The sequence below is a fragment of the Corvus kubaryi genome, unplaced genomic scaffold, assembly GCF_017639235.1.
Source record: "Corvus kubaryi isolate FWS band 111438036 unplaced genomic scaffold, C.kubaryi_AGA036_p1.0 37300, whole genome shotgun sequence".
NCBI lineage: Eukaryota > Metazoa > Chordata > Aves > Passeriformes > Corvidae > Corvus > Corvus kubaryi.
The window spans coordinates 3,284,850-3,312,229 of record NW_024581093.1 but is presented as its reverse complement, the minus strand read 5'-3'; the positions used below and the strand labels follow the sequence as shown (position 1 = coordinate 3,312,229).

The following is a 27,380-nucleotide window of genomic DNA, read 5'->3' as shown; positions in this document are numbered from 1 at the left end:
GCAGGGGCTCCGGCCTCTCCGGTTCCTGCAGGGGCTCCGGCCTCTCCCGTTCCTATAGGAGCTCCGGCCTCTCCCGATCCTATAGGAGCTCCGGCCTCTCCCGTTCCTATAGGAGCTCCGGCCTCTCCAGCTCCTGCAGGGGCTCCGGCCTCTCCTGTTCCTATAGGAGCTCCGGCCTCTCTCATTCCTATAGGAGCTCCGGCCTCTCCGGTTCCTGCAGGGGCTCCAGCATCCTCGCTAAAGAAGCAAGCGATCCTTTGTGAGCTGTGCATGGTAAAGGGGAAAGAGAGATAGAATTTAGCAGGCTCTTCAGCATTAGGGATGGCCATTAATTTTCTTTATGTAATGAAGATAGTATTTGCTGATGGGGTGACAGGTTCCTGAGAGTACAGAACGTTCCCTGGCTGGCAGTGGCAAAGCAGGGATGAAATTTTGTCATCAAAAAGGCTAACTTCATTTTTCCCTTTTTGGATCAGGGGTGCTGGCTGCTTTAAGATGTTCCAACATGAAAGGTCTTGCTAGGGCTGAACAAGGCGTATGTTCCATGCTGGCTGATTTTGTGCATTAGAGTCCATTTTTCTTAGCTGTTGACTACATCAGTATTACCATTCTTGTCCAAGAAAGTGGTGTATGAGCAAGGGCTACAAGATGAAGCCATTATAGGATAGAAAAACATATGAAGATCTTACTTTAAAAAAGCTGAAAGTTTTCTAGGCTCTCTTGAACTTTCTGTTCACAGCAGTGTTCAGAGGCTTTTGAGCACTGATGGTAAAACCCACTGCTTATAGATTTTTGTCACATTTCCTAGCTTAATAAGTCTAGAAAAATAATTTTTCATATGTGGACTTCAATTCTTTTCTCCTGTTAAAGAGGATTGAGACTTAGGTCTTTGAGTTTCTGCAAGACTTAATTAATTAGAGTGATTTGAGAATGAAGGATGCCCTGCCACTGTCACTTATTCTCCTCATTCTGCTTCTTCTGGGTACTTATTAAATGCAGTGGTTTTGCATTTAAAGTCAGCATGGCAAGATTTTGGAGTGATACTGGCTGTGTGGCTCTGGCTGGTCAGTAACTAGGAGGGTCAAATTCCAAGTTGGCATATCTTATTTTCACTCACATAAATTTTCACAGGAGCTGCTGCTTTTAGTGAAATCCCACTAGAAAGTGGATTCCTACCCTGGTATTTTTGTTGTTCAGGCTATTAATGATAAATGCTGTGTGAATTTTTTCAACAACTGAAGGCATCTTTTACACCTGCATCCAGGGGGAGTGAACTCCTGGACTGACATTCCTGTTCTCCATGTGGGTCCTTACCAGGCAGCTTTGTTTTTCAGCTCGTGAGTGATTGTTGCTCCCTGCTCCAGAGCCAGCGCAGGTAGAATGGAGCAGATGGCTTGGTGTTGCCTAAGTGCTTGCTGAGACACAGCAAATTGCTTCTGTAACCCACTGATAGGTTTCAGCCTTTAATTGAGGCTTTTAGCAAGGCGCTCAACAGTGAAAAGCATTCTGCTGAGAAAAACAGCAGCGTAACCATGGCCAAAGGTTCAGGACGGCAGAGTTCAACCCTCTTGGGGATGGCTCCTCTATTTATTTATTTATTTTCTGCTGCTTTCCCACAATCACTCAAGACTCCCATAATGTCAGACTGCAGCTCGGTCTGTCAGTGTGGTGCAATCCTTTGTGCTGGAAATGTGAAGCACACACTGATAAGTTTGGATTTTGCGCTTGCAGCAGGCTCGGGGTGTCTGCAGAGGTGGCTATTCCCTGGTGCTGCCTTTGAGTCCCTGTCTGCCTGCCCTGAGCAGCAGCTTTGGTAGGTCTCCCCTGCGTGGCAGCAAGTAAAGCTCCTGCTGTCTTCCCTCTTATGTGCGTCAGCATCATCAGAATTCTGACTTTTAGTAGGCATCTCTAAAAGGGAAAGGAAAACTCCCTTGCTCCTCCCTCATCCCAAACAAGAGTGGATTTCACAGCGAAAGAATGATATTTGTGGTGGAGTTGTCTGAGCAGTGTCCTGTTGGGCAAGAGTTTCCTTCAGCAGCTGCCCCTTAGGCTGAAGGAGCTGCTCCGCAAATGAGTTGTAGCTCACCCAAAAAGGGGCAGCCCAGAGCAGGCAGGGATGCAATAATCCAGTAGTCTAGCTCTCATTTTCCCCCTGTCCCCATGTTTTATCAGCTTCCAATTCTGCTTTGAGTTTGACTTCTTCACAATACAGGGCCGAGGAATAAGCTTCAGCATTGGAAGTTGTGTCTGTTGAGCCAGCTTGATTTAGTGTCCTCAATTAGTCAGAAAGGAGTTGTTTCCAGTTAAAAAACTGTCTGGTTGTCTTAGATTTAGTGCTGGAGTGGGTCTAACAAAAAGACCCTAAATAAAGGCACTACATGAATAAGAAAAATTAAGTTCTATGATTCAGGTTTCCCAAAGAGTCCAAGAAATCTGTGATGTGGAAGTAGTGCTGGTAGCTTAAAATCACTGTTGGATTCTTTCTCTCCCAAGGAGCTCAGAAGTACAAAGATTATTGTGCAGTTCTGAAATCCCAGCCACATTTGATAATATCTGCAGCATGTTTTTACGTTCCTTTAGTTTTTCAGTGGCTTAAAAGGCACTGAAAGTGTGAACTACACTGCCAATGTGTTTTTTGTACTTGGCATGATTTTAATTAAAAAGATAATTGGCTTGCTTTATCAGCCTTTACATGTCAGCCCAGTGCCACTCTCCTCTCCCCTTCTAACAATCCTGACAAACCCAGTACATTTGAAATCTGTATTTTTCTGCATTGTTCTCTTCTCTCGTGTTTTGGGTGGGAGTACAGAGGTGGCTGTTTGCTGTTGAGCAGTAGATCTGCTGCACGATGGGAAGGAAGTGGCTGATAAGCAGAGAGCCAGCCTGGTCAGATGGTTCCTGCTGGGGCTGCCCTGGGCGAGTGCAGGGGGAAATGCCGGGAGCCGCAAAGCTCCAAAACTAAACAAAGCACACAAGCCCTTTGCAAAGTCCTCTGCATTTAGTACACTGCTGTATAGCCCAAAATGTGCAGCTGAACCTGCAAGCTGCACAAAATGGGCAGTTGATGTGATTTTCATGGAAATGCTGCTGAGGAATGTAAGATCTGTTTTTAGTGCAAAACACCGATGTTCTCATGTAAACAGAGAAGTGCCCAGCCGGTGCTGTTAAATAAACCTGAGCATGCATCCAGACTTCTCAACATCCCTTTTTGCAGGGGACCAGGCTCATGCACAGAGGAGAGGCGAAGGGTGTGTGAACTAAACACAAGGTGGGGTCCTGGCAGTGCTGTCCCTCAGTGCAGAGCTCCTTCCCTGCCTCTGGCACTGCCTCCATGCTCTTGTGGAGCCCCTCCTGGCTCTCTTGTGCCCTTCATGTTGTTCTCAGGAGTGGCATTTGAACACTCATCATCATTTCCTTCAATTTGTAGAGTGCCATCAAGCTAACTCTGGGAATTTGGGTGGGTGGGTTTTCTCTAAAGGTTGCTATTTATAATATAAAGCAGCCTCTGTTCCAGTAGTTTGCGGTCACATGGCTGCTGAGGAGTAAGAGTTGTCCTCTGCTTGTCCAGCTGGGGATGGGGCAGTTGGTGAAATAGCTTGGTCATGGTCAGGGGCATGCAGGGAACTGGGGCAGATGGAGTTAGGCAATCAGAAATGCTGTTCTTGAGAGTGGAAATGCTGTTGTATGGAAGATTTGGAGACTTTACAAGTTGGCTTCTGTTACAACTGGACAGTGACAGCATAACTTTTCAGGGTCCTTTGAGACAGAAAAGAAAACCTCTTGGGCTACGAGATTTTTTTGCTTTGGTGAAATTGATTTAAATGAGTTCTGAATGGGAATTTACATTCAGAATAAAGGATCCATAAGAGTGATGTTTTGATGGCCTCTCTCTCTCCCCCTTGCTTAATGAGTCTCTTAAAAGGACTTAAGCTTTAGAAACAGTTTGATAGCAGGTATCTCTTGTTAGCCTGAGGAAGAAGGTGTTTGTGAGAGGAGATGATGAAAAGAGGGACACTCTGCAGTTAAAAAACTCATTTTAAAATGAAAAGAATCATGGTTTCTCATTGCTTCCACAGAAGAAATTGGCTTAAACATAAAAGGTTTTCTTGTCCATTTAAATGTTGCAAGTACAGCTTTTCAGCCACCAGAAAAGACAAAACTCGAAACACAAAGCAGCCCACTTGGGCAGTAGGAAGCACAGCTCTGTTCAAGGGGTTTATGGTGGTGTCAGTGTGGCCCTTTCACATGTCTTGCAGAAGAAGATTTACAAGTACAAGAAGGTGCTGAGTAACCCCAGCCGCTGGGAGGTGGTGCTGAAGGAGATCCGGACGCTGGTGGACATGGCGCTGACGTCCCCGCTGCAGGACGACTCCATCCACCAGGCACCCCTGGAGATTGTCTCCAAGCTGCTCTCAGAGGTACGGCCTCAGCAGGGCTCCTGTTGCTCTCAGATGAGAGACAAACAGTTAAAAGCTTGGGGGTGGGTTTTATTTTAACTTGGGCTGTCAAAATTGTGCCCGTGAGTCTGCTCGTGACTTCTGCTGACTTGAGTGGAGTTTGCACTTGCTGGGGAGAAGGAAAGTTTGACCCATGTTACGTAGCTTTCTAGAAACAAAACAAGCTCCATTTATCTTGAGTGTGTTGGTTTGGTTTTTTTGGTTGGTTAGTTTTTGTTTCTTTGGTTTTTTTAATTATCTACGGTAAATTTATCATGGTCTGACTCAAGTCAGTGGTAAAACTCCCTTTGACTTCTATTCCATTGGCTTTGCTTCCATGACCAGTAATTTTTGTACCTATATATATACACCAATAAATTAACTGTGTAGCTATTGTATTTTTACTAATTCTGGTAAAGAAAAATATTTTTCTTCAGAGTTATCTATCGTCCTCCTATAACATCTGTTTCAAATATTTAATTTTTCATGGACAGGAAATGTAATGTCAAGCAGGCTTTTCATGTCTTAGTTCTGATATGATAGTGAAGGATTTGATATAAGCAAAAAAATCCACTATTGTTTTTTCTTGCAGTAGTCAAAAACCTTAGCAACTCACAACTCTGTAACCTCTGGATGGATCATGCTGCTGAAAAAGCACAGAGCAAACTCGTCTGCATAGGTGGTAGCATAGGTGACTTCCAGTCCATTTATTGGCTTTTCCTGGTACCATGTTTAAAGGAAGAATTTCGGGAAAACTGGCCACAAATGGTATCCAACACCACAACAATCCTTTTAATAATTTTTGTAGAAACACACAACTTGTCCTAGGAAAACATTTTAAAGAAATGTATTGCTGGCTTTATTTTTCCAACTGAATGAGACCTTCTCTGGCATCCTGGTGTTTGTGTGCTCAACTGAGGGAGCAGTGAAGGCTTGCACCATCCCTCATAGCAGGCTCTGTACAGCCTTCTTTAGGAGAATGATTTTAGTGCCATGGTTTTTATTCAGAAAATAAGCAATTGAGTCTTGAGCCTTTCTGCTTGTGTCTAGTGGTAGCTGAGGACTGTGTGTGCTGATGTACCAAGTCGAGTGCTCTTGGCTCACTCATCTCTTTTCTATTCAACTCTTTCAGAACAACAACTTAACCACTCAAGACCACGAGAGCATTATTGTGGTGAGTATCCTTCTGTCAAAAGCTGAGGACAAATCTATACTGTTTGATAACAGTTCTGTTAGTGCTTGTCTCTGCCCCAGTGAAGTAGGGCAAATGTGAAAGCCTTTCCACCAATGCTGCTGAGCTTAGGCAGGAATCAAAACCATTTGTCTATTTTTTGTGTGGCTTTGTAATTTCTCTTTCCTTGATTCATAGATGAATTAGCTTTCTCGTCAGCCTGTGTGAGAGAGCACAGCATGTTGAGTGTTGATAGTCTCTCCAAATGGCCTCCTTAGGAAGCTACACAGCAATATCCATATCTATATATGTACTTTAAATAGTCAAACCCCATCATTTCCAGATGTGCCCTATAAAACCCTTAGGCTGAGTAGTTTCCTGAGGGGCAGAATGTCTCCATTGCTGAGGGTATGTGAGCAAGTGATTGCTGTTTTAAGTGTGGATATGTGTATGTGTCACTCCAGTTTAACCCCCTGCTAACTTATTTGTAAAAATATCCTCTTCAACTTTTTGCTTTTTTGTAGGTAACATTTATTTAGACATAGAAAGAAGTGAATCAAATGGCAGCTCTGTTGCTTGTGAAACAAAGTATAAAATCTCAACAGTTTATCAGGGAGGAGGAACTTGGTTCCCCATCACTGTGATTTAATTTCAATCTCTGGCGATTTCCAGATTTTCCCAGTAATCCAATCTAGAGCCTCACCACCACCTGATTGTATCACATCTCTGTGACTCTTTCTGTAAAATGACAAGGTGGCAGGTAGCTGCCAGTAGGTGTTAATTGTGTTGAACTGCTGTTTAAGATACCCTTTTAGCTGGAATCAGCCACTGAGATAAGTTTCTGAGGTAGCGTTTACTTTTCTTGGCTATAGCTTTCATTTAACTCAAGCACCAAGGGTAGTTCAGGCCCCCAGTTACAACTGGTTGTTTTTGGGGGAAGGATTTTTTAATGAAAGATGTGAGGTGGCCCTGCTGTGAGCTGGGAAGGTGGACCAGGTGGCCTCCAAAGGTCCTTTTAGCCTGTGTTATTCCTCTGTTCTGGGTAATGGCTTCTTCAGTTCAAGTCTTGTCCTCGTGTAGGTTGTGCCCAAGCCATTAAGGAGCTGGCAGGTCCTGGGCATTCAGAGCTCACTGCCATTACCCAGATAACCTGGGCTATTCCTGGAAAGTATTGCTAATACTGTGTATTTATGTAGCATGTGGAAAGTACACAGTACTTGGCTGTGCAGATGGGACCAGCTTTCCTTCTCTGGATGGTGCTGGAGCAAATCAATATCCCAACCAATCCCTTCCTGCTCAGGATGGGGAAGCACGTGGTGCCACGGCTGGGCAAAGTGGGACAGCACGTGTCTGCTTTTGACCATGGCACTCGTAAGGAAAACACAGGAAAAGGTCCTTTCAAGCTGTCACTCTTCCACACTGACCACAGAAGCAGAGCCATGACCTGCTTGACCGTCTCTGTTGTTGGTTTGGCAGGTCCTATAGCAAACAGTCCCAAAGGTGGGTTTAAGAAAGATCTTGAGCTCAGGTGTTGGGTGGGCAGCGAGGATGTTCTGGTCTCACTGGATGGGGTTGTGTTCTCCAGCAGTCCCCTGTGGCTGGGCCACCACCAGAGGAGGAGTGAACAGTTGCAGAAGGATGGCACATGATAATGAGTAGAAACTTGGTAGTTCTTATGTGTAACCAAACAGAGCTTTGCAGATGTGCTTGGGTTTCGTTGTTAAAATTCACACTAATCTTGATCTGTTTGTGTGTGACTGTGAAACACAGCCACTGCAAGCAGACTTGCAGGGCTAGGTAAGGAGATGAGAGTGAGAGCAAAAACCAAAGCAGGCTGCCTTAGGTGCCATCCAGATAAAATATCTGGTGTTCAGTTGCTTAATACAAAATGTCCTGGCTGCTGTGTTTAGTGTCTTACATTGAAATGGATACTGGGAATCCCTTTAACTGAAGAGTGGAAAAGCCCAAAGGCTTTTCCAGAATATATTATTGTAGTACCATTTCCTAATTTACAAAGGAAGTAACAACAGCATAAGTTCATTACCCCCTCAGTGGCAGGTATGACCTCTAATGTGTTTACCCAGCATAAGCACATTGGTTTGCATAGCAACAAAAGGAATGGTTGATCTCAGCTTTTACAAAGTTAGATGCTTGATTTTGATAAATAGGGTCCTCCCAGGTAAGAACAGTGCTAGGTTGCTTTTAGTGAGCTCCTCACAAAAAAAGAGCTTGAACTCCTCCACAAAGGATATGTGTATGTGGTGGTGTTCAGTTTTTTCTTTTAGGGAGATGTTCTAACTGAAACAGTGAGCCAGATTCTTCATCCTTGCTTTATTACATCCCAAAGCAATTGGTCTGCTCCTGTTTCCACTGAAACCATTATAAACATTGACTCCTTTGCCTGTTTTACGTATTTACACTGATGTAGTTAAAAGCAGAGTTTTCTGAGGATTCATAGCAGAGGTGTGCTTGAGCTTACTTGTAAAATAAACACACAGCCCACCTCTAATTTCTTTATTGATGCTTTTGTCCTTTTCTAAAAGTGAGCTTTTATCCCCCCAAGAAAAGTACTTCCCTGCAATATGCTTACTCCAGTTACAGCCTTGTAATTGAATTTTTCTCTTTTTTCTCCCTTTCTTTTTAAAGGCAATTGCACCTTTGCTGGAAAACAACCACCCTCCTCCTGACCTCTGTGAATTCTTCTGCAAGGTATCAGAACAGCTTTGCTTTCTGAAATCTCCTAGTAGTATATGAATGTAGTTCTTTGAGCGGGAGGTTGGTTTTTTTTTAACTCCTTACCTCCTGCCCAGATTGATTTCATTGTTTGGTCAGCAAGCAATGATACTGGAATACTGAACAGCACCATTATGATAAATACAATCATATGCTTAGTATATCAGTCTGTTTTGTCCTGATACTATGTGAGAGTTAAAATTTTGAGACTCCTACACCTCAATCTGGGTACAAGAGTTGTCCTACTGCATGTTGTGTTTAGCTAATGCAGAAATCACTGGAGCCACTGTGTTCAGATGTGTGTAACTCAGCCCTTATGGTATTTTGTTATTGGGTAATGGCAGTGAGAAGATCATAAGGACTCTCTTCTGGTAAATCCATGCTTGTGCTGCATTTTGTATCCTTTATCCATAAACTTCTGAGTACTTTGGATTGCAGACCTTGTGGATTTAAAAGTCCTACTTTTCCTTGAGGCCTGTTTGTGTTTCAGTCTCAAGTCTGCTTAAATTTGCTTACTGATGACTGGGTATGCATTTGTCAAACATTCTGGATGCTGCTTGTAATTCCCATCCAGAGTTATTCATCAGCTGCTTCTTTCTGCAGAAATTGAGTCAAGTTACAGAAACTCCTCTGACTTGCATTTTTTTAAGCACTCTTAGGTCATCTGTAGCCTCAGACTCGAGGCATTTTTATTCCTGATTTGGAATTTTTTGCCTTTGATCTCTATCAGAGATGGGCACATAATTGTCTGTAAATGTGTGGGATGGGGTGTGTATAGTTGAAGGAAGGGAAACAGGTTATGGACTTCCCAGAACTGAAGTGGACCAGGGTAATGAGAAGGAGAATTTATCTTCAAAATCCACCCTGCCTTGAGTGGGAGGTTGGACCAGATGACTTTCAGAGTTCCTTCCCAATCTAAATTACTCTGACTGATACATTATGATTGTATATTTTATTCTGTGACGGGAGAGTGGGTTGTTGGTACCTTCCAAGCTCCACCACCGGTTTTCAGCCTGGATCCCAAAGAAAAGAGGTTTGTGATATTACACTGCCTGTGAACATCACTTCCTGTCCCCAACCCCTTTCCTTTTAAAACTGTTGGCAGTCTTCAATTGAATTTGACCAAAGGGTTATAAGACCCCAAAATGGTACACTGCAAGTGAGTTTTGGGAGGAAGAGGCAACAGGGAAGGGAATTTGCACAGTTTGTGAGCTCCCATGGGGATCTTCTACTAGATGCCAGCAAATCCATAGGAACGAGCAGTGTTACAAGTGCCCTAATCCCAGGAACGATTAATTTAGCCCTCGGACCTTGTTAATCTTGGGGTAATCCCTGCATGGGGTGTGAAGCCAGGGGAGATCCATGTCCATAATTCCTGCAGCTCACAGCATGACCTGTTGCTTGTTGCAGCACTGCCGAGAGCGCCCGCGGTCCATGGTGGTGATCGAGGTGTTCACCCCAGTGGTACAGAGGATTCTCAAACACAACATGGTGAGTGCTCGTGTCATGGGAGCTCCAGCAGTCTGGAGAAGTTTTACTGCCCTAACTTTTGTAATCAGCAGCTGCTCTGTTCCCTGTAATGTGCTGTGGTATCTAATCTGCCCCCCAAACTGTGAATGCTAGATGTAATTGTGTGTTACTTCATCAGTGCAGAACTAATAAGCTTTCAGTGGGATCCTCAAAAGCATCTAAGCAAAGCCATGTTTTCAGGGATGTTTCTTTTGGCAGCATTGCCAGTATATGCAGCTCCAGCTCTCTCCCACCTGGCCCATGGCTCGTTGTTTACTCCCTGCATGCCATCCTTGCAGTTAAAACAGTTTAAAATCAGATAAATAACAAAACCAGAATGGAGATGTTGTTGATTTTGAGCTGGGGCCCTCAACACTTTTTCTGTAAGACACCAGCAGCTCTCTGTATTTCCATTTTTGTTTAGGCTCATGTCCAATGAGTTCTTACCTGGGTTTTCTGAATATCTTTATGCTTTTCTACTGTTACTCTTCCTTCTTGCTGCAGGATTTAGGTACTCTGTCATTTTATGGCTTTTCTTGCCCAGACTTTCTCTCTTCTCATTGCTGATCAGTTCCTTGTCATTGTTTGAAATAAATGCCGTGCTTTGCTCTCCACCCTGTAGACCAAAATCCCTATCCTGCAAACTCCGAAAATATTCTTGTATGATTCATATTCCTTTCCTAAGAGAGGTCTGGGGTATTTACCAGCTCCCCAGCTTTTGTGGCACATTGTTTCCTGCCATGGTTTTTAAGTTACGTGAAGAAGTCTTACTTCACAGTGCAATGGCAAAGAATAACGAGTAAAATAAAATATCTAAGGCAGTTGATTTGGCTGTGATCTCAAGGATGAACCTCTGTAACTTCATAATCAACTTCTTTTCACTAACACATAATTTTAGAGACCATCTGTTGTCATGCTGTGATTAGCATAAACCCAGTAGGAAACAGATAATATTTTTTATTTTTCCAATCTTATTTAACTCCCTGAGTTTACAGAACTAGGTAGAAAGCCCAAGATGGCAGAAAGGTCATATTCCTGGCTCTGTGCCAGCACTCTGCAGACATGTAAACATTTTTGAATATTCTGTAGTGTTCAATGAAATATTCTGTAAATGTTATTCTTGGATTCCAGACTGATTTTTTTAAAGCATCCAGAGCTCTTGAGGGGTCTCAAATAAAATCTAAATGCATAGTGTAATGCTTGTATTTGGTTAGCTTCAGAGAATTGGGTATATTTACCATACTTAACATTTGCAGATTGAAAATCAACATGTCTGTACCGCAGTGTGTAGTCGGAGAATTTATGGTGTCAGGTATTAATTGGAGTGGATTTGGGCACTTTACCACTCTCTGGGGACTTCTGTACTGAATAGTCCTTTAGAGAATGTGTGTGTGTGCACATAATAAGTTACTCTTTAGGGGGACACTAAACTTCATCACCTCAGGAGGCCCTGTGCAGTCCTTGGGGCAGGAGACTGAGCTGGCTCTTCCCACCTTTGCCTCCAGTTTGTTCTGTGGCCTTTGAAAATTCCTGACGACTTTTGTTCCACAGTTTTCTACCTATAAAATGGGGAAACAGTGTCTCATTTATCTATGATCTTGGCATCTCAAAGGAACAAGGATAGGTTTTTGTCTTGCTGATAATGCTGGTTACATGCAGGACTGGAGGCTGTTGTGTGCTGGGTTGTTTGGGAAGTGTTCAGCAACTTCCCAAACCTTTGGGTTTCAGCTGTTTGTAGGCTCAGCCCAAATGTTTGAATATAAGCACCTTTTTTTTTTTTTTTGAGCAAACAGTGTAGGTGGTGTGTATTGATCTGTACTTGGTATGTGACAGGGCATTGTATTCTATTTAGAGAGATATTTTATTTTACAGAGGTTGGCAATGACATCCTCTTTATGATCTTTTGGACTTTGATTCCAACTTCAGTTAGGACACCTAGATGGGTTGAAAGCTTTCGTAAGCAAATTGCAATTGCAAAAACTGTCTTGCAAGGCATGTTAATTAAATTAATCAAATGTTGTATGAAGCACACATGGTCTCCTGCCCTTGGATCAAGTGCATTTGCACCTGCTAGAAGGAGCTGTTAGAAGTTTAATGATTTTAATTGTAATACCAAGTGTGGAATTGCCCACAGTCCCTTTGCTGGGTGAAGTTACCAGGCAGCCATCAGTACCAGCAGAGTGACACTTAGGGCTTGAAGGAGACCTTGTTCAGCCTAAGCTGTTTTCTAGTTCTTGGTCATTATCTCTGGGTATAAAACTTATCAGATATTCATACAGGTTGTGCTATAGAAGTGCCTGAAACCAAAATGAGTTGACAGAGGGTTTCAGTGCTCTGGGAGTCTATCATCCCTTTTACAGGCCACCACTAGTTCATTACCATTTTTGGCATTTCTTTAAAATTTCAGTTGCCATGTATTTTTTTTCAGGATAACTTCCACAGGCAGCTGCTGGAGGGATAACTGGGAGTGCTTATTTGTCCTCAGTGGACCTTGTTCCCCAGTTGGAAATTCAGCTCTGTAGTTCTGCAACACCTGTGTAGTAAGGTTACACCTGTGTAAATGTGAGGAAATGTGCTGTGGAATAACACACACCAGACAGCAGAATTTACTCCTTTCACATCTAAAAATAGCAGGTGATGTGAGGAGATGCAGGATTTCAGTTAGCAGGTGCCTCTCTGACTGCAGGATTTAAGGAAAGTGACTCTTGAGCTCACCTGTCAAATTCACATTGTAGCTGGAGTAAAATCCTGGGAGAAAAAACTGATCTCTGGTTTTGTACTTGATTGCTTATTGATTGCATGTCAAAATGATTTTCTCTAAGACCAGAATAGGTATCACACTAAACATGGAAATATAATATTATTTTTTGAGTTTTATTTTTAAAAATCTGCAGTTAGGAGTGGAAGCCAAAGTGCCAAACAAAAAAATGTATTTCAAAATCAAAATATTAAGTGAAAAGTGCAGAACAAATGTAAGTATAGGTGAAATGTTTTGGTTTTTAGTTGTTTGTTTCATTAAACAGATCTTTGTTTTCGAAGTGGGTATAAAGAAGAGATTGGAAACCCTGTCATTATTAGTGGGGAGAAGATTACTTCAGTGTGCAGAGGGGCTCTTCTCTTGAACCTGTCAGCATAATAGCAATGTGAATTCAGCTGGGTTTGAGCTGGTTTCTTTTGAAAACCCATGGTTTCGATGTACATTCACCATCTTCACCAAGTCTCTCCTTCTTGGACAGGATTTTGGGAAGTGCCCTCGGTTGAGGCTCTTTACTCAGGAGTACATTCTGTCTTTGAATGAGCTGAATGCTGGAATGGAGGTGGTGAAGAAGTTTATTCACAGGTTAGTTACATTTAATTTTTGGTGTATTTCCAATCCCATGTCCATGCTTTGCTGTGTTACTTCTCCCAACCCTGCTTTATCTCTTTACTGGCTGTTAAAAGTAGCTGGTGCTTTTTGGTGCTGGCAAACAGCAAATGAATCGGGTCCATCAGACAGCATTGCTGAAGTCTCTTTTAAAAATGCTGATTTTCAAATAAGGGTGGAGTTTTCTGCCTACTTCCACACTGCCAGCAAATGGACTTTGCTGTGTGCACGTTCTTCTCATACATCTAGACTCAAAGCCTCTGCAGAACGATTCAAATTAACTTTCAACCTCATAGTGCTCACTCGTGTGAGATTTCGGGAGGACTTTAGGGATACCACGTCAATTAAATTGATGATTCGGCTTACCCTTGTTCCTAAATAGGGCCATTGGATTTACAGGGTTAAAATATCTCTCTGTTATGGCCGTTCTGAAGATCCCCCAAGGATGCACATCCAGGTCTGACACCTTGTTCTGTCTGACTGGTTTTGCCCACAGAAATCTTCCTTGCAATGATATCATCTTGTTTTTTGTTTTTCAGCATGCATGGTCCAACAGGACAATGCCCACATCCCAGGGTCCTGCCAAATCTTGTAGCTGTCTGCTTAGCTGCCATTTATTCCTGTTACGAGGAATTTATCAACAGGTCAGTATGATTTCCCAGCTGACCATGTGTTACTCCCTTCCAAACCCACCGCACTGCTCAACAAGATCAGTGTGAGATGGGTGTGCTAGAAAACCTGAAAGAAGCTGAACCTTCATTCCCTGGTACTCACCAAGGGAGTGAGCAAAGGCAGGGGTAAGACCTTGAAGAAGGGGTTGTGTGTAAAGCCCTGTGTGTCTGCAGCTTTGAACCCGAGCTGCTTTCACAGCGCTGTCTCTGTTATTGTGGAAGATCTGATTCCTCACTTACCGCAAAATAGACGCCGCAGTTCTTGACGCATGAGCCAGTTTCCAGTAGACACCGAGGGTTCCCCTCTGCTGTGTTTCCTGTTTGTTTATGCCTATCTGACTTTCCTCATGGTAGAGCACGGACAGGGGCTGCTCAGTGTCCAACACAAATTCCAGACGTGAGGGCTGCAGACAAATGTCTGGGCATGTACTATAGCCAGATACATACTTGGGCATGGATTCTGTTACAGCTTTGCACAACTTGGACAGGAAAGTTCACCTTTAGTCTAAACTGGCCTGTCAATTAGAATAATGAAAAGTTCAAATCTTTGTAAAGTGGTGGCTGCAGAACAGTCCTATTGGAGCCTTTTAATGTTTTTAATTGATTTCAGTAATCCGATTACACAGGAGAAAGCCATCCGATGGGCTGGGGTGAAATGCAGTGGGAAATTGCAAAAAACTGTGGCTTCTCAGTGTTGCACTCTCTCTCCCGCTCTCTGCTGGTATGTCTGTCTACTGAGATGATTTGTTTATTTTTAAAATTCAGTCGGGACAATTCGCCAAGCCTGAAGGAAATTCGGAATGGCTGCCAGCAGCAGTGTGACCGAAAGCCCAATCTTCCCCTCCGCCTTCTTCACACAAGTCCTGACCTGGTCTCTCAAGAGGCCACCTTGACTGAATCCCGTCTCAAACCAGTTATTGTCACTTCCAACGAAATCCATGTGGAAGTGGAGCGCAACAACACAGCCAATCAGAAGATGACAGCCAGCGTTGGCAACGACAGCGAGCCCAACCTCATCGACTGCCTGATGGTCAGCCCTACCTGCAGCACCATGAGCATCGAGCTGAGTGCCCAGGCAGACAGGATCCTGGGCTGCTACGTGGAAATACTCAAGATGCTGTGAGTAACTATTTTGAGCAGCTTTTTGAGCAGTGTCACCTTAACAATGGAGGTGCTTTTCCCACAGGCCTGTTGTCTTCAACATCTGTGGCTAGCCAGCACATGGTTATAAATCTTAACTCCAGCTCTGGAGAGTCCAGCCTTTGAAAGAGGCATCTGGCACTGCCAAGATGTTCTAAAAATAGCATTAGGAAGATGAAAATGGAAAGCTTATTTGTACAGTGAGCCTCAGGCATTTTACAGAAGACAGGATGTTGGTGCCAGTGGTTTCTGTTTTTGTTCTTGCCCACCAAAAATAAATAAAAAACCCCATTTGTCTCCTCCAGGGCTCTTAAGATTGCCTGAGACAGAGCTAGAAAAGGCAGGTCTGCTAGGTTCAGTGCTTGTGCAGTGATAGGCAACACCACTGCCCTGACTTCAGCAGGAGTTGAATATGGTTCTTGTTGTTCACTCAGATGTTCTCCATTCATGTGCTTGTAGAAGTTTTATGACTTATTCAGATTTGCTTGTATTAGAGTGGGTCTCTGTTGTTCAGTTGCTTTGCTACAGTGGACCTGTACTAGGGAATGGATGTTCAAATAGTCTTTGCCACAAAATGATTGCAAGAGGATTCCTGGCAGGCAAATCTTCTGAATATCTTAAACAGAAATTAAAGGAAAATGTTCTTAAGGAAAAGCTTGGTTTTCTCCGGATAAATAAATGAAAAGGAATAACAGAAAAGGTGGTCTGCAGAATAGGAGCTTGTAATAGAAGTGCAGTAAAACAACTCTGTTGACTTTGACAGCTAGCTCTGGTACTGAGTTGCAGTATGTTTTATGGCAAACTGTTAAACTTCTACATTAATTAGTTTTAAACAGTGAAAAATCACAACCTGTGAGAATGCAGGGCAGCTCCTAAGGCAGAGCCATGGCTGTAGCTCCACTTGTTTGAGTTCCCTTCCATTCCTGTTCATCCCTTGATTTTTTGGGGCCTGAAGTCATAGTTGAATTTTTTAGAATCCAAGAAATGGTGGGTGAAATCTGGACTTTGCTGTAAACTGTGAGCATGTGCCTACACTGTAGACAAATGCACATGTGGGGTTGCCCTCTCAAGGAATTAAATGAGGTCAAACTGCTGTGATGGAGGATTTTGTGAAGGTTTTGTCCCACATTTTCATTTTTTTCGAAATACATAGTACAAATTTGCAGCTTCACTCTTCCACTCACTGCACAGCTGACTTGCAAATACTTAAGCACTCATTCAGAACTGGAGACAGGACGAGTGAATACAAGATACTGTTCCTATTAGATTTTTGAGCAGGAAGTTGCTGTGAAGGCTAATTTTATATTTTTTTTTTCCCGTGTGGCCTAGGTTCTTCTGCCTTTAAAAATGTTTGCATTAAAAAAGCACAGCATCTGTGTTTGCTTCATCTGGGGGCTCCTAAGTCTCCACGCACCCAGATGCTACATTGAACACGTTGTGTATTTATTCCTGTCCCCTTGACTCTCCCTGTTTTCCATAAACACTGTGCACTCTCCCAGTCCTGATGCTGGTTTGGATGCTGACTCACTAAGCATTGACGGTTTTGATTTCATCATGCAGCTGACACACACTTACAAGCAAATTCACGAACGGGCGTGTTATATGTCCCATATAATTTGCTACACAAAGAGCTCATTTCACTCCCTACCTTAAAATAATCCATTTTTTGGATGTGTTTGTTCTATTTTTAAAAATCAAGCTGTTCAGCAGCAACACTGAAAATGGGCATGGGTTATTGTCAGAGGTGTTGCGGGTGTGGGGCAGCTTTGGGCCCTTTTTGCGCTTGTACAGCGGGAGTTCTGAAAGGTGAAACCCACAGGATGTGCTCAGTGCGGGACCAGTGGTACCACAAACCTGGTGCAACTCTTCTCAGACTGCCCTGCCAGAGCCCACACCTGCTTGAGAAATCACAACCTGTGAGAATGTAGGGCAGCTCCTAAGGCAGAGCCATGGCTGTAGCTCCACTCATTTGAGTTCCCTTCCATTCCTGTTCATCCCTTGACTTTTTGGGGCCTGAAAGCAGTAATGCAGAACTGAGTTCTGCTCCTGATTCTGCCACTGGCTCACTAGGAGGTTTTAGATAAATCACTTATAAATGCCTCATTTTTCTTATTTGTAAAATATAGGTGAAGATTTTCAATGTTGTTTTTTTAAATGCTGAAACCAGTGATGGAAAAGCATTCCAGAAGGGCTTGTAGTTATTACCAAAAATACAAGATAATGCTGTTGTGATGCTGATTACTTTCATGCTCTAAGTCTCCTTGAACAAAGGGTTTCTGTTGCATGAAATACTATTACTGTACTTTGAAAATCTGAGAATACGAAGAAAGAGAGTTGAAGAACATGCCAGTAGGAAGAAAACATTAATTATAAAACAACTGCTATCCAGGAGCTGAGCTCTCAGCGGGCATTCACTAAAACAATGTTCTTATTAATAACAGTGGTAAGCCAAACATAAATAAGTTGCTTAGCATTGAGTTTGATTGTTCTTTTAGGTGTCTGACTCAGTATCATCATCAAAACAAGAGAGTCACCAGCGATGATATCTTTTTTACATAATTAACGTAGGGCAGCAGGGAGTAATTTATTTAGGCAGATTTTAATTATTGGAAGTCTGGCAAATAAGAATTCTCAACAGTAGCTTCAACAGAGGACGTTTCATTGTTCACCTAACTCTTACACAATGCTTACTTTTTGGGGAAAAAACTCACTTTTAATATTGATGAAGATGTTATTTAATAATCACTGTAATACTTCGCTTTTTGCACAGAATGCTAAAAGGGAAGTTTAGAAAGTTCATCTGTCGGGCTCTTCAAGCACCTAGAATATCTTTGACCCTTTTTCTAATGTAGTTGAGTAACAAAACACAACTATTGCATACTAAAGGAAAGCAGAAAATCATGATTTGAAAGATATTGGCAGATGACCCAAAGTCTGGGCAGATTTTAAAGGAGGCACAGTCTCTAGGGGAGCATAGTATTTTGGTCCTGCACTCAAAAGTGGATCAAACTTCTGTGTCAATATTCTGTAACTCATTCTGGACTCTGATAGTGTTACTGACACCAGCCAATGCCTCCTGAATGCTACAAGTTTTAAACTGGTGCGTAGAACATGCACTAAATTAATTGAAAAAATTTCCATTGATCATATTAAATGAGAAGCTCTGACAACAGCTCAGCATTGCCCAGCTCCCACTTGCATGTTAATGTTTCCATGCTTTTGGGAATGTCATGTACAGTCAACCTTGTGCTTGCACAGGATAACCATGGTTAGAGAAAGTTGCAGTAGAAGGGGCTGTGTGTCTTCTCCTTGGGCTGGAGAGCTTCAAAGTCTCTGTTTCACCTGAAGGACCCCACTGGTTCCAGGGGTTGGGAAACACTTGAACTGTCTCTGCAGTGAAATCTGGGTGAACAAATAGCAAGGTCAGCTGGCTATGAGAACAGACCCCTCTTGGGGAAGCTGTGTTGGTGTTGTATCATAAGCTGTTACCCTTTGTCTGTGTTAGTTTTTGTTTCCATGGCTGCCTGTAGTGACAAGGGTCCATCCAGATGTCCAGACACTTGTACCCCTCTCTGGGGCCAGTGTCACAACCTGTTTTGGGCAACCTTGTGTTGCTGTTTCCTGATGCTTCCATGCCAACTGTGAGCAGTGGAGCCCATTTCTGTTCTCAGCAGTCAAGGCAGAACCTTTCTAGGGTCTTTCAATGGTTTTAAATTTTCTGCTTTTGAAAAAGCTGAACAAGCCCATCTCAAAAGAAGGCTGAGCATGAAAAAGCACCTCAGTGTTTTGCAGATAGGTTTGTGCCTCGTATTGACAAGGGGTCTGATGAGGCTTTTTCTCAGCCTGCCCTGGCACCCTGAGCTAAACCTTACATCATACAATTCAGGAAGTTGGACCTAGAGCAGGGAAAGAATGGATCCAGGTACATGTCTGGGGGGTTCGGTCATCTTATTATTATCTGGCAACAGAGGTTACCTTGTCAATCTGCTCAGTCTGGAGAACAAGCTGCTTCCAAGCAGTTGCTCTTGTCTCTTCATTATCCTCCAAAACCCAAGAACTTGGGGCTTCCAGTGTGTCAGGGATGAGAGCCGTGGCTTTCCAAACACAAACACCCACTGGAGCTTCCCCTGGCTGCTCTGCATTCCCCAGTAGGTCAGTGGCATGCTCTGAATATCCCAAGTGGATTATCTTATGTCATGTTTATCGGGGTTGCCCTGGGCTGCTCGTATGTTTTGGATTGTTTGTGCCGCACATGACGTGCAGGCAGGTTTTCATTTTGGTGAAAGGTGATCCCGGGGAAGGAAAATGTATTATGTTGGCAGGCCAGGAGCAATGATGGCCCAGAGGCAAAGTCACTGCAGTTGGGGATTATTTAATTAATATGGCTGTTCAGTGCTCTGGCCAATCCCCCAGGACAGGTTTCAGGGTGAGGGAGGCTGTGAGCAGTGGCAGGTGATGGCTCTGGCAGCTGTCACTGCTGGCTCCGTGACCCCCACACGCTTCCCAGGACGCTGCAGGTCGGGCTGCAGCCTGGCTGCTGTGCTGCTCACCTAGAATTGCAAATCCTGCAAAAATCAGAGCCAGGCAGTCATTCTGCCCCTTTGTAAGGCCAGTGGTGGGATTTGAGCTGTGAGATGAGTGTTGAGCACCCTTTGAAGAGCTGGGAAGGGAGTTCGTCACAGGTGTTGTCCCAGGCTCTCCCTGTAGCTCCGTGCTCCCTCCTCCTCCTGGCCCAGCCTCTTTGTCTGGCTCGTTGCAGTGGTTGTTAACTGCAGCCAGAACTAATCCATCTCCCTTTCTTTGCCTGCTTCAAACACTTTTGTCTTGTGTTGGAGCTTTGAATGGACTGAGAAAAAAAAAAAGAAAAAAGCAACTGTCTGAAATGAAAGAAGAGTGCAGATGAGATGAGCACAGACAGAAGGAAAATGTTTTTGAAAAGGGAATAGGTGGGAGGAGGAGAAACACCGTAGGCTTTTAATAAGTAGTTTAGTTTTATTCTCGTGCTATGTTTGTTTCATGTTTCCTAGCTCAGATTGAAGGGATTACAGGCTGTACAGATTTTATGTTCAGGTCCCACTCATGTGACCAAATTTTATATATTTCATAGGAGAATTCTTTCTTTCTTTCTTCCTTCTCCTCCTGGGGAAGCAGACTGTGGTTTATTTTCACTGCCCTTTCACAGACCTGTCCTGCAGATGGAGGCTCCCCAGCTTCATGAAAAGTCAGAGTGTTACTGTCCCATTCTGTCTACAGTTTCACTTGGTCTTAGTCTATTACAAAACAGCTTTTTTCTTACTCTTGCAATTTCCTTTGAAGATCAGCCATGAAAAATTGATTGGTTCATATTATTAGTAATCACAACTCTCCAGATTGCTCAAGAAGGAACTTCAGTGGTTTAACACTTAGCCTGAGATGTCACTGGAGCTAAGCCTCAGAGTGGGTCTCAGCTTTTAAGCTTCTGTTAGAAAAGATTTGTAGGTGCTGTATCTCATGTGATATGAAGCACCTTTAACACTTCTGAATTTTCCAACTCAGCCTTTTGACTTTCAAGTCTTCTGTGCTCAAAAATCTGTTTTTAAAGTTGTTTGTATCTACCAATAAAAATGTGTTGTTTTTAGAAAAAATCTAGGAATTTCCAAAGGGTATGTATATTTAAATAAAATAAAAGAAAATGTCTGGACTATGTTCTCACACCTGACAAATGTAGCGAGACTCAGGTTGTGTGGTGAGAGACCTGTGGCACTTCTCAGGGCTGCAGCTATAGATATGTTGCATCAGCTCTCTCCTACAGAGACCTGGTAGTTAAACAAGAGACTTTCAGCTGAACCTCTGAACACAGGTCAGAGCTCTGTGTCACTGACCCATTCAATGTGTCTGTTGGTCAGAAGCAACAAATAATCTTGCAGAGAGCTTTAATTAATCAAAGCTTTGTTGAAATAACCCAGAGAGCTCATCTTGGAGATGCTGTGTCAGAGGTTTCCTTGCCTTTTTTCAGTTTATATGACAAGCCCCATCCTCAGGTGTTCGATGGTATTCACTTCACACTGACTAAACGGAAAAACAACCCCTGTAATGAAGTCCTGCTTCATGTCTTGCTGTTCTGAAGCATTAAACAAATCTGATCATCTTCCTTATTTGCTCAGTGGCTAAGCAGGTGAGGGACTTCTTGTCTCTGGAAAGAACCTTATGAGTGTGTGATCACAAAGGGCTCTCTCTGACTGACTCATACTTGCTTCAGGTTTGTGAGACACCCTTTGTCTCTGAGTTGCCCCTAGTTTAGACCTGAGAACAGAATTTTTGATGGAGGAGAAAATTAGGTTCACTGGCTTCTAGCACCACTGGCATGGGCAGGAGGTTTCTTTTTTGGATTACTGTAACTTCATGTGTGCGGTTCTGGGTTTTAGTACACTAAACTGCTTTCAGGTCACAGCTTGCATGAGATACCACACACTTCTGTAACCTGAACTCCACACTGCTCTTGGGCAAGTGATAACTGCTTCCCTGGTTGATTTTTCATCACAATTCTTCATTCAAGTGAAACTTCTCTGCTTGTTGTTTCTTAAGAGAACACCGGTCGTGTTTAAATTTTCTTTCTGTGAACATGTCTTTGTGGCCTGTCCAACATCATGTTATTAGTTTATGGACATTTCCGGTTTATGTGGTTCAAAAGATGGATGAGACTTTTGGAAATGCTTCCATCTTCAATTTCTCTGGGCTAGAACTTTCCCTTTGCAAAACTACATTCTTTTGGAACAGTTCCTGTGTATATGTTGTCTGTCTCTAATGCTATCAGTAGATACTGTCCATTCAAGAACATTACACTTCGTTCCTTCCCAATGACACACCACACTTTTATGCCAAGTTTCCAGTAAGCTGCAACCAATAATCTGGGTTTTAACACTGAAATCCAAAGGGTAGCAGCACTAAGAGGAGGTGGCAGGCTTTTCTACATTGTTTCTACAGACACACTCAGGTGTTCCAGCCCGTATGAGATTCACTTCTGTGTGTACTCGTTACTACTGAGAGCCAGGGTCTGGGCTTTGGCTGGTGGGTTCTGTGTCAGAAATGGATTGGGGAGTATCTTTGTTTTTACAAATGGGCTTATGTCCTATAGCAAAGAAAAAGTCCAGTTAAATGCAGAGAAGAGTTGTAAATAGCAATGGCCTGGTAATTGCTCTACCAACTTAGATGAAAGTATTACTTTGTGGTGAAATGTCAACAGGTTTCATAAACAGCAAATGTCTTTAAGCTGACATAAAGAAGGCCTTTCTGGAGGTCACTGTAAATACCAGATTTATTGTGCCTCAATGGAGAATATGCTGAAAATGGAAAGGGAAATATCACTGTAGATTTTGAGAGTGTTTCAGTAAACGAGAAAGGTTGTTGGTGCCCACAGTAAAAAGCTTTTAACTCCTTGAACTAACTGTTGGCAAACCATTTTTAAAACCTGGTAACCTATTAACAAAATGTTCATTTTGCAGGTCAGACTATGATGACTGGAGACCAGCCCTGGCCAGCTTGCTTCAACCTATCCCATTTCCCAAGGAGTAAGTTTGCACTGTCTTAGTATTTACTGGCTTATTCTTGTTACTGGCTTTTTTTATGGTGAAATACACGTCAAGTAGAAAGCGGTGGTAATGGGAGTTTTGTGCCTCTAGTATTGATTTAGAAACCGAAGTTGATTTTGGCTGATGCAGAGGGATGTGAAGACCTCCCCATGTTTAACTTCCTTCCCCATTTCTCTCAGATGATCCCGAAGGGAAATATGGTTAACTAGAGACAGGCAGACAGGAAGGGAAGGAAAGCTGGTGAGGAGGAGAGCAAAGTGAGAGATTTAGTGGAGGAGGATGCTTTGCTGGCGTCACAGAGACTCCTGTCATTTGTGCTTTGCATTAAATGAAGAAGCTGCCCTACAGATCAGCTGAGCTCCCTCGGAAACCTATTAATGAGCAGTGGTGTTTATAAAGTGCAGACCTCCACAGACAAAAATTACAACCTGTAATTGTACAATTTGCTGGCTTATCACATCCCCTAATGACCTGATGTCTTGAATCACAGAGGTCTAATCCTCCATGCCAGGTTACCTGGGCTACAGTGAGAGCTTGGAGATGGGTAACAGAGACATCATTACCTAAGTCAAACGTGAGTCTTGGGGGAGTTGTAAACCATACCATGATGCAAGGCACTTCACAAAATGACCATTAATTGCTTTACTGATCTATGATGCTAATTAGCTGCGACCATACCCTAATTGCATTGCAATTAAAGAATACACCTGGCTCTCAGAGGTAGCCAAAACTCTGTTTGTAATTACGTAATGGTATTGTAAGTCTTTTACTTTCTTCTGACCCAAAGCTCCCACTGGCATTAGTCAGAGCCTTGTCTAAGACAGACTCAAGAAAAGTTACAAGATTTGTTCTAAGTAATTTTCCTCCCTAGGTTAATGAAAGAGGCTTTATCTGATTTTTTTGAAAGATTTTTTTTTTTGGTCTTATGTGCTGCAGTTGCTTAGCAAGTCCTTTTATTATCTGGAAAGAACTGAAAAGTGCTTGTTTGGTTTTTTGGGTTTTTTTTCCCCTTTTTCCCTTCTCTCAAATCCTCATACTCTTCTGTTTTCTGTTTTAAATTTCAGGGCTCTCGCACATGAGAAATTCACAAAGTAAGTTTCTGGGGCTCCTTTGTTTTATTGAATAAATACTTGTACTAGTCAATAATAGCAGTGATGCATTATTCAGTATTGTGTTTCTAATGGCTTTTATCTGTGAAGGGCTGTAAGCATGTTCTGTTAGCAATAAAAAGTTCTCTTTGTAATTTACTGTGCTAGCAGGAGCCCAAGGACTAAAGCCACTGGGTGCTGATAGAATTTACAAAGGAGTTTGTCAGTACACATCTCTGAAACATTTTCTAGGCTATTGTGAACTGACACTGTCCTTGGTAATTACTTTTAGGCATCATATTTCCTTCCCGTGGAAGGAGTTTGACTTGTTTCTCTCCAAAGTGCATGAATATATATAATGTTAGGTGTTATTCAAAAGAAATGTGACACTTGTGCAAATACTGCAACCAGCAACTGCTTATCCTTGTCCTTCTTACTCCTATTTTTTTCAGGGAGCTGAAATATGTGATTCAGAGATTTGCAGAAGACCCGAGGCAAGAAGTGAGTTTGTTGGCAATTTACACAGACTATTAATGGGAGGGATTGCAAATGCACTTGTTCAGATCTCTCCTTAAGTAGTTGGTTTCAAAACACGGTGTGGTTTTACTCTGCCTAAGTCTCTTAAGGAGTAGTGGCCACTCAGGGTGATTTATGTGTCAGGTTTATGTGTCATCACCTCCTTGTCTTGCATCAGTTGATGTCCTTGTTCTGCAGTAAACTGCAACCAGCAAGATTTTCCCATTCTGTGGGATCACTCAGAGCTTTTCATCTTCTGTGCAAAAAAAAAGGGAAGCAAAATCCACGGATCCACGAGCTTACAAAATAACAGGTTTTATGTGGCTGTGTTTCAGCTATGTTGTGTGCAAATGACCGTAATTCTTGTGAATTGGCAGCAGAAAGGGGGTGGGAGGTGTGTTACTGGGGTGAGAGTGTTGCTGCAGCGCTGCACTCAGAGCCTGCTCAGCATCATCAGCTTTGGCTGAGTCAGAGGGAACCTCTAATCCACAGTGATTCTTGCTTTTGGCATAAAGGCAAGAAAGCTCCCTCAAACTGTGGGTGAAGCTGTATCACTGCCCAGAACTCCTGGTTTCCATGGGTTTAGCTCTTGTGAGCACTAGTTACCCTTGTCAGATGAGACCTTCTTGTCCTAGAATGGCACCAGGATTTCATCTGTCACTAGTGTTCTGTGCTCAAAGGAAAGGATTTACCTCCCACACACACACCCCTCAAAAATTGAAGTGGAACATCTGTTTCTTCAAGTGAAGGAAAAACGAAAAGGAAAAAAAATAAAGCTTAATTATGACTTCTCTATTAAATGGTGGGACTAAATATAGTAATCTCTACAGTGGGCCAAATTTAGACTAATGGTTGCTCACTGGTGCCAGTTCTCCAGTGCAGCTTCCGTGTTATATATCCCTGTTGAGTTTTCCCTGTGGATTTCCTTCACCCTGACTCTGGTCAAATTGTATTAGAGAAGGAGTAATAAGAATTTTTAATGATTGGAATGAACAAGCCATCAGCCACTGCATTTGGTATGCAGATCACATCAGATGTATAGACACACATGCTGGGAGGACGGGGGGAAAATGACAGAAACTCAGAAATTTGTGGGGGTTTTTTGTTTGGGTTTTTTGTGGTGTTTTTTTTCCCAAGTGAAAGGAGCTGTTCTAGATTAGAGCCGTTTTGTATTTGGTTTGTGTAAAGGGAATGAAAAGGGCCATGCAATTCGTGATGATGCAGCTTCCCTCCTCGGTTATACTGACAAAATGGATTCTGGGAGTGGAGACTGGCCTGCAGCTCTGTAGATTGGAATATTAACCATGAAATTTCCAGCAGTGCCTGGTTTTGCAGTTACTTTTGGCCCGGTGTGGGAGACTGGTGGTTATTGGCAGGAAGTGTAACCTTCCCAATGTGTTCACTTCTTGGCAGGTCCACTCGTGTTTGCTGAGTGTGAGGGCTGGCAAAGACGGCTGGTTCCAGCTCTACAGCCCTGGGGGAGTGGCCTGTGACGATGATGGAGAGCTCTTTGCCAGTATGGTATGTGTCTGCAGTAATGGGAGTTTAGAAACGTCTTTGCAGTAAGTAGCTAATGCCTAGTTGGCAGTAACAACTAGTATGCTTTTGTCAAAAAATAAATCATCAAAATCGTGATTCTGTAAACCATGAGCATTCACCAGAAAATCCAGATCTTTCTGTCACCAAATCCATCGGCCTCCCTTGCAGTCACAGTTTCGTTAGCACGTTACTGTTCTCTTTTTGAACCTTGGCATGTTTTCTCGCTGGTAGTGCAATGCACAAACCATGCCTGTGCATATGAATGTATTTTTGTATTTATAAATACATGTGTTTGTGTGTCTGTATCAAAAAACTCTCAGGGAGCATGCAATACTGGGAGACAGGGGAGACAGGCTGTTCTGTACATGCACACCTATAGTTTGTGTTTATAGGCTACCCTGGAATTTGAAACCAAGTTACATTGACTTAATCAAAGGATGGATGGATAGATATAAAAAGGTGTTATCAGTGTCTCTGCCCAATTACATTGTTGTGAGGAGGTGTAATTAGAAACCAGCATTCCATTTCCAGCAGTTATTTCTTTTGTAACTCTGAGAAGGGCTAGACAGAAAATAACAGGTTTTAATCAGTGATGTGATTTAAGCACTGTCTTCCTGTGCAACCTGGGTCAAGTCACGTAGGTCTCTCTCTGTATTGTTTCTCCATATACCAAGTAAGATGGAAATGAAATTACTGCCTTTCCCTGCTAAGGGGGAAAACATTTGTTGAAGTTGGCTGTTGGGCACACAATGAGGTGTCTTCCAGGGGGGTCCACACTTTGTGCATCTCCCTCATGCTGCACATTTTGGGACATAAAGAACGTACATGTCTGTCTCTACCCTTAAATTCAGATGGATCAGATACTGATAATGGAAGAAGACTGTTTACAAAAGGTTTCATCCCTATTCAGTGTTTATCTGTCTTTTCTCTTTGAAAAGAAAATTTCTTCAGAACTGTATCATTTCTCTTGAGAGCTGTTGTGGTTCAAGATATTTGTGAGCATCAGGAGATGGCATGCATGAGAAAGCACAATGCTAACACACATTAATATGCAGTACTCTGTGCCCTTTGCAAGGATGTTGATAAATACTTAAAGAGCTGCTAACGACCAACCATAAAGTTTGAAAAGCACCCTGTTCCGAGATGCACCTAATGTTACTTTACTGTCAGTGTCAGTATTTCCCATTGCTCAAGAAAACCTCTAAAAAAACTTAATGAACACTGCATTAAATTAAATCCCTTTTCGCTTGGAGGTTCATGTTTTTAAAGGCCACCTGAGCTGATGGATGCTTAAGGAAAAAAAGACTTTTTGTTTTTCTAAAGAGCTTGCTGGTAGTGAAGCCATGATTCACATAAAATTGACCTCATCATGGCACGGTTGTGATATTTTCAGCAGTATTGAACATAATGCAGGCAATGCTATGAGCCAGGAGGGCCACAGAACGTATTTACAAGGTTATTGTAGAGTAGTGCTGATGTTGAGTCCACATAATGGAGCTCTTCCTGCCCAGGCTATTGGAAAATGCAAATTCTCACATAGTGCTCTGCAGCAAATGGTGAATCAGCCATCTGGGCTATGAATAAGACTTTCTTCTAGGAACCCAAATTTCTCTGCATTTAATCTCTAGGGCTTTTGCATTGGAAA

The 27,380-nt window shown here is 42.7% G+C and overlaps 1 protein-coding gene across 1 annotated transcript in view; it reads left to right on the top strand.

Annotated features, from left to right (window-relative positions):
• LOC121664110 (c-Maf inducing protein) overlaps positions 1-27,380 on the top strand; it is a 131,120-nt gene that overhangs the window by 91,699 nt on the left and 12,041 nt on the right. The window contains exons 4-14 of the mRNA XM_042027133.1: positions 4,257-4,418; positions 5,569-5,610; positions 8,254-8,316; positions 9,751-9,831; positions 13,086-13,189; positions 13,753-13,857; positions 14,650-15,003; positions 22,506-22,571; positions 23,657-23,683; positions 24,133-24,181; positions 25,610-25,717. Of these exons, the coding sequence (XP_041883067.1) occupies positions 4,257-4,418; positions 5,569-5,610; positions 8,254-8,316; positions 9,751-9,831; positions 13,086-13,189; positions 13,753-13,857; positions 14,650-15,003; positions 22,506-22,571; positions 23,657-23,683; positions 24,133-24,181; positions 25,610-25,717 (1,161 nt within the window). The remainder of the gene's footprint in view (positions 1-4,256; positions 4,419-5,568; positions 5,611-8,253; positions 8,317-9,750; positions 9,832-13,085; positions 13,190-13,752; positions 13,858-14,649; positions 15,004-22,505; positions 22,572-23,656; positions 23,684-24,132; positions 24,182-25,609; positions 25,718-27,380) is intronic.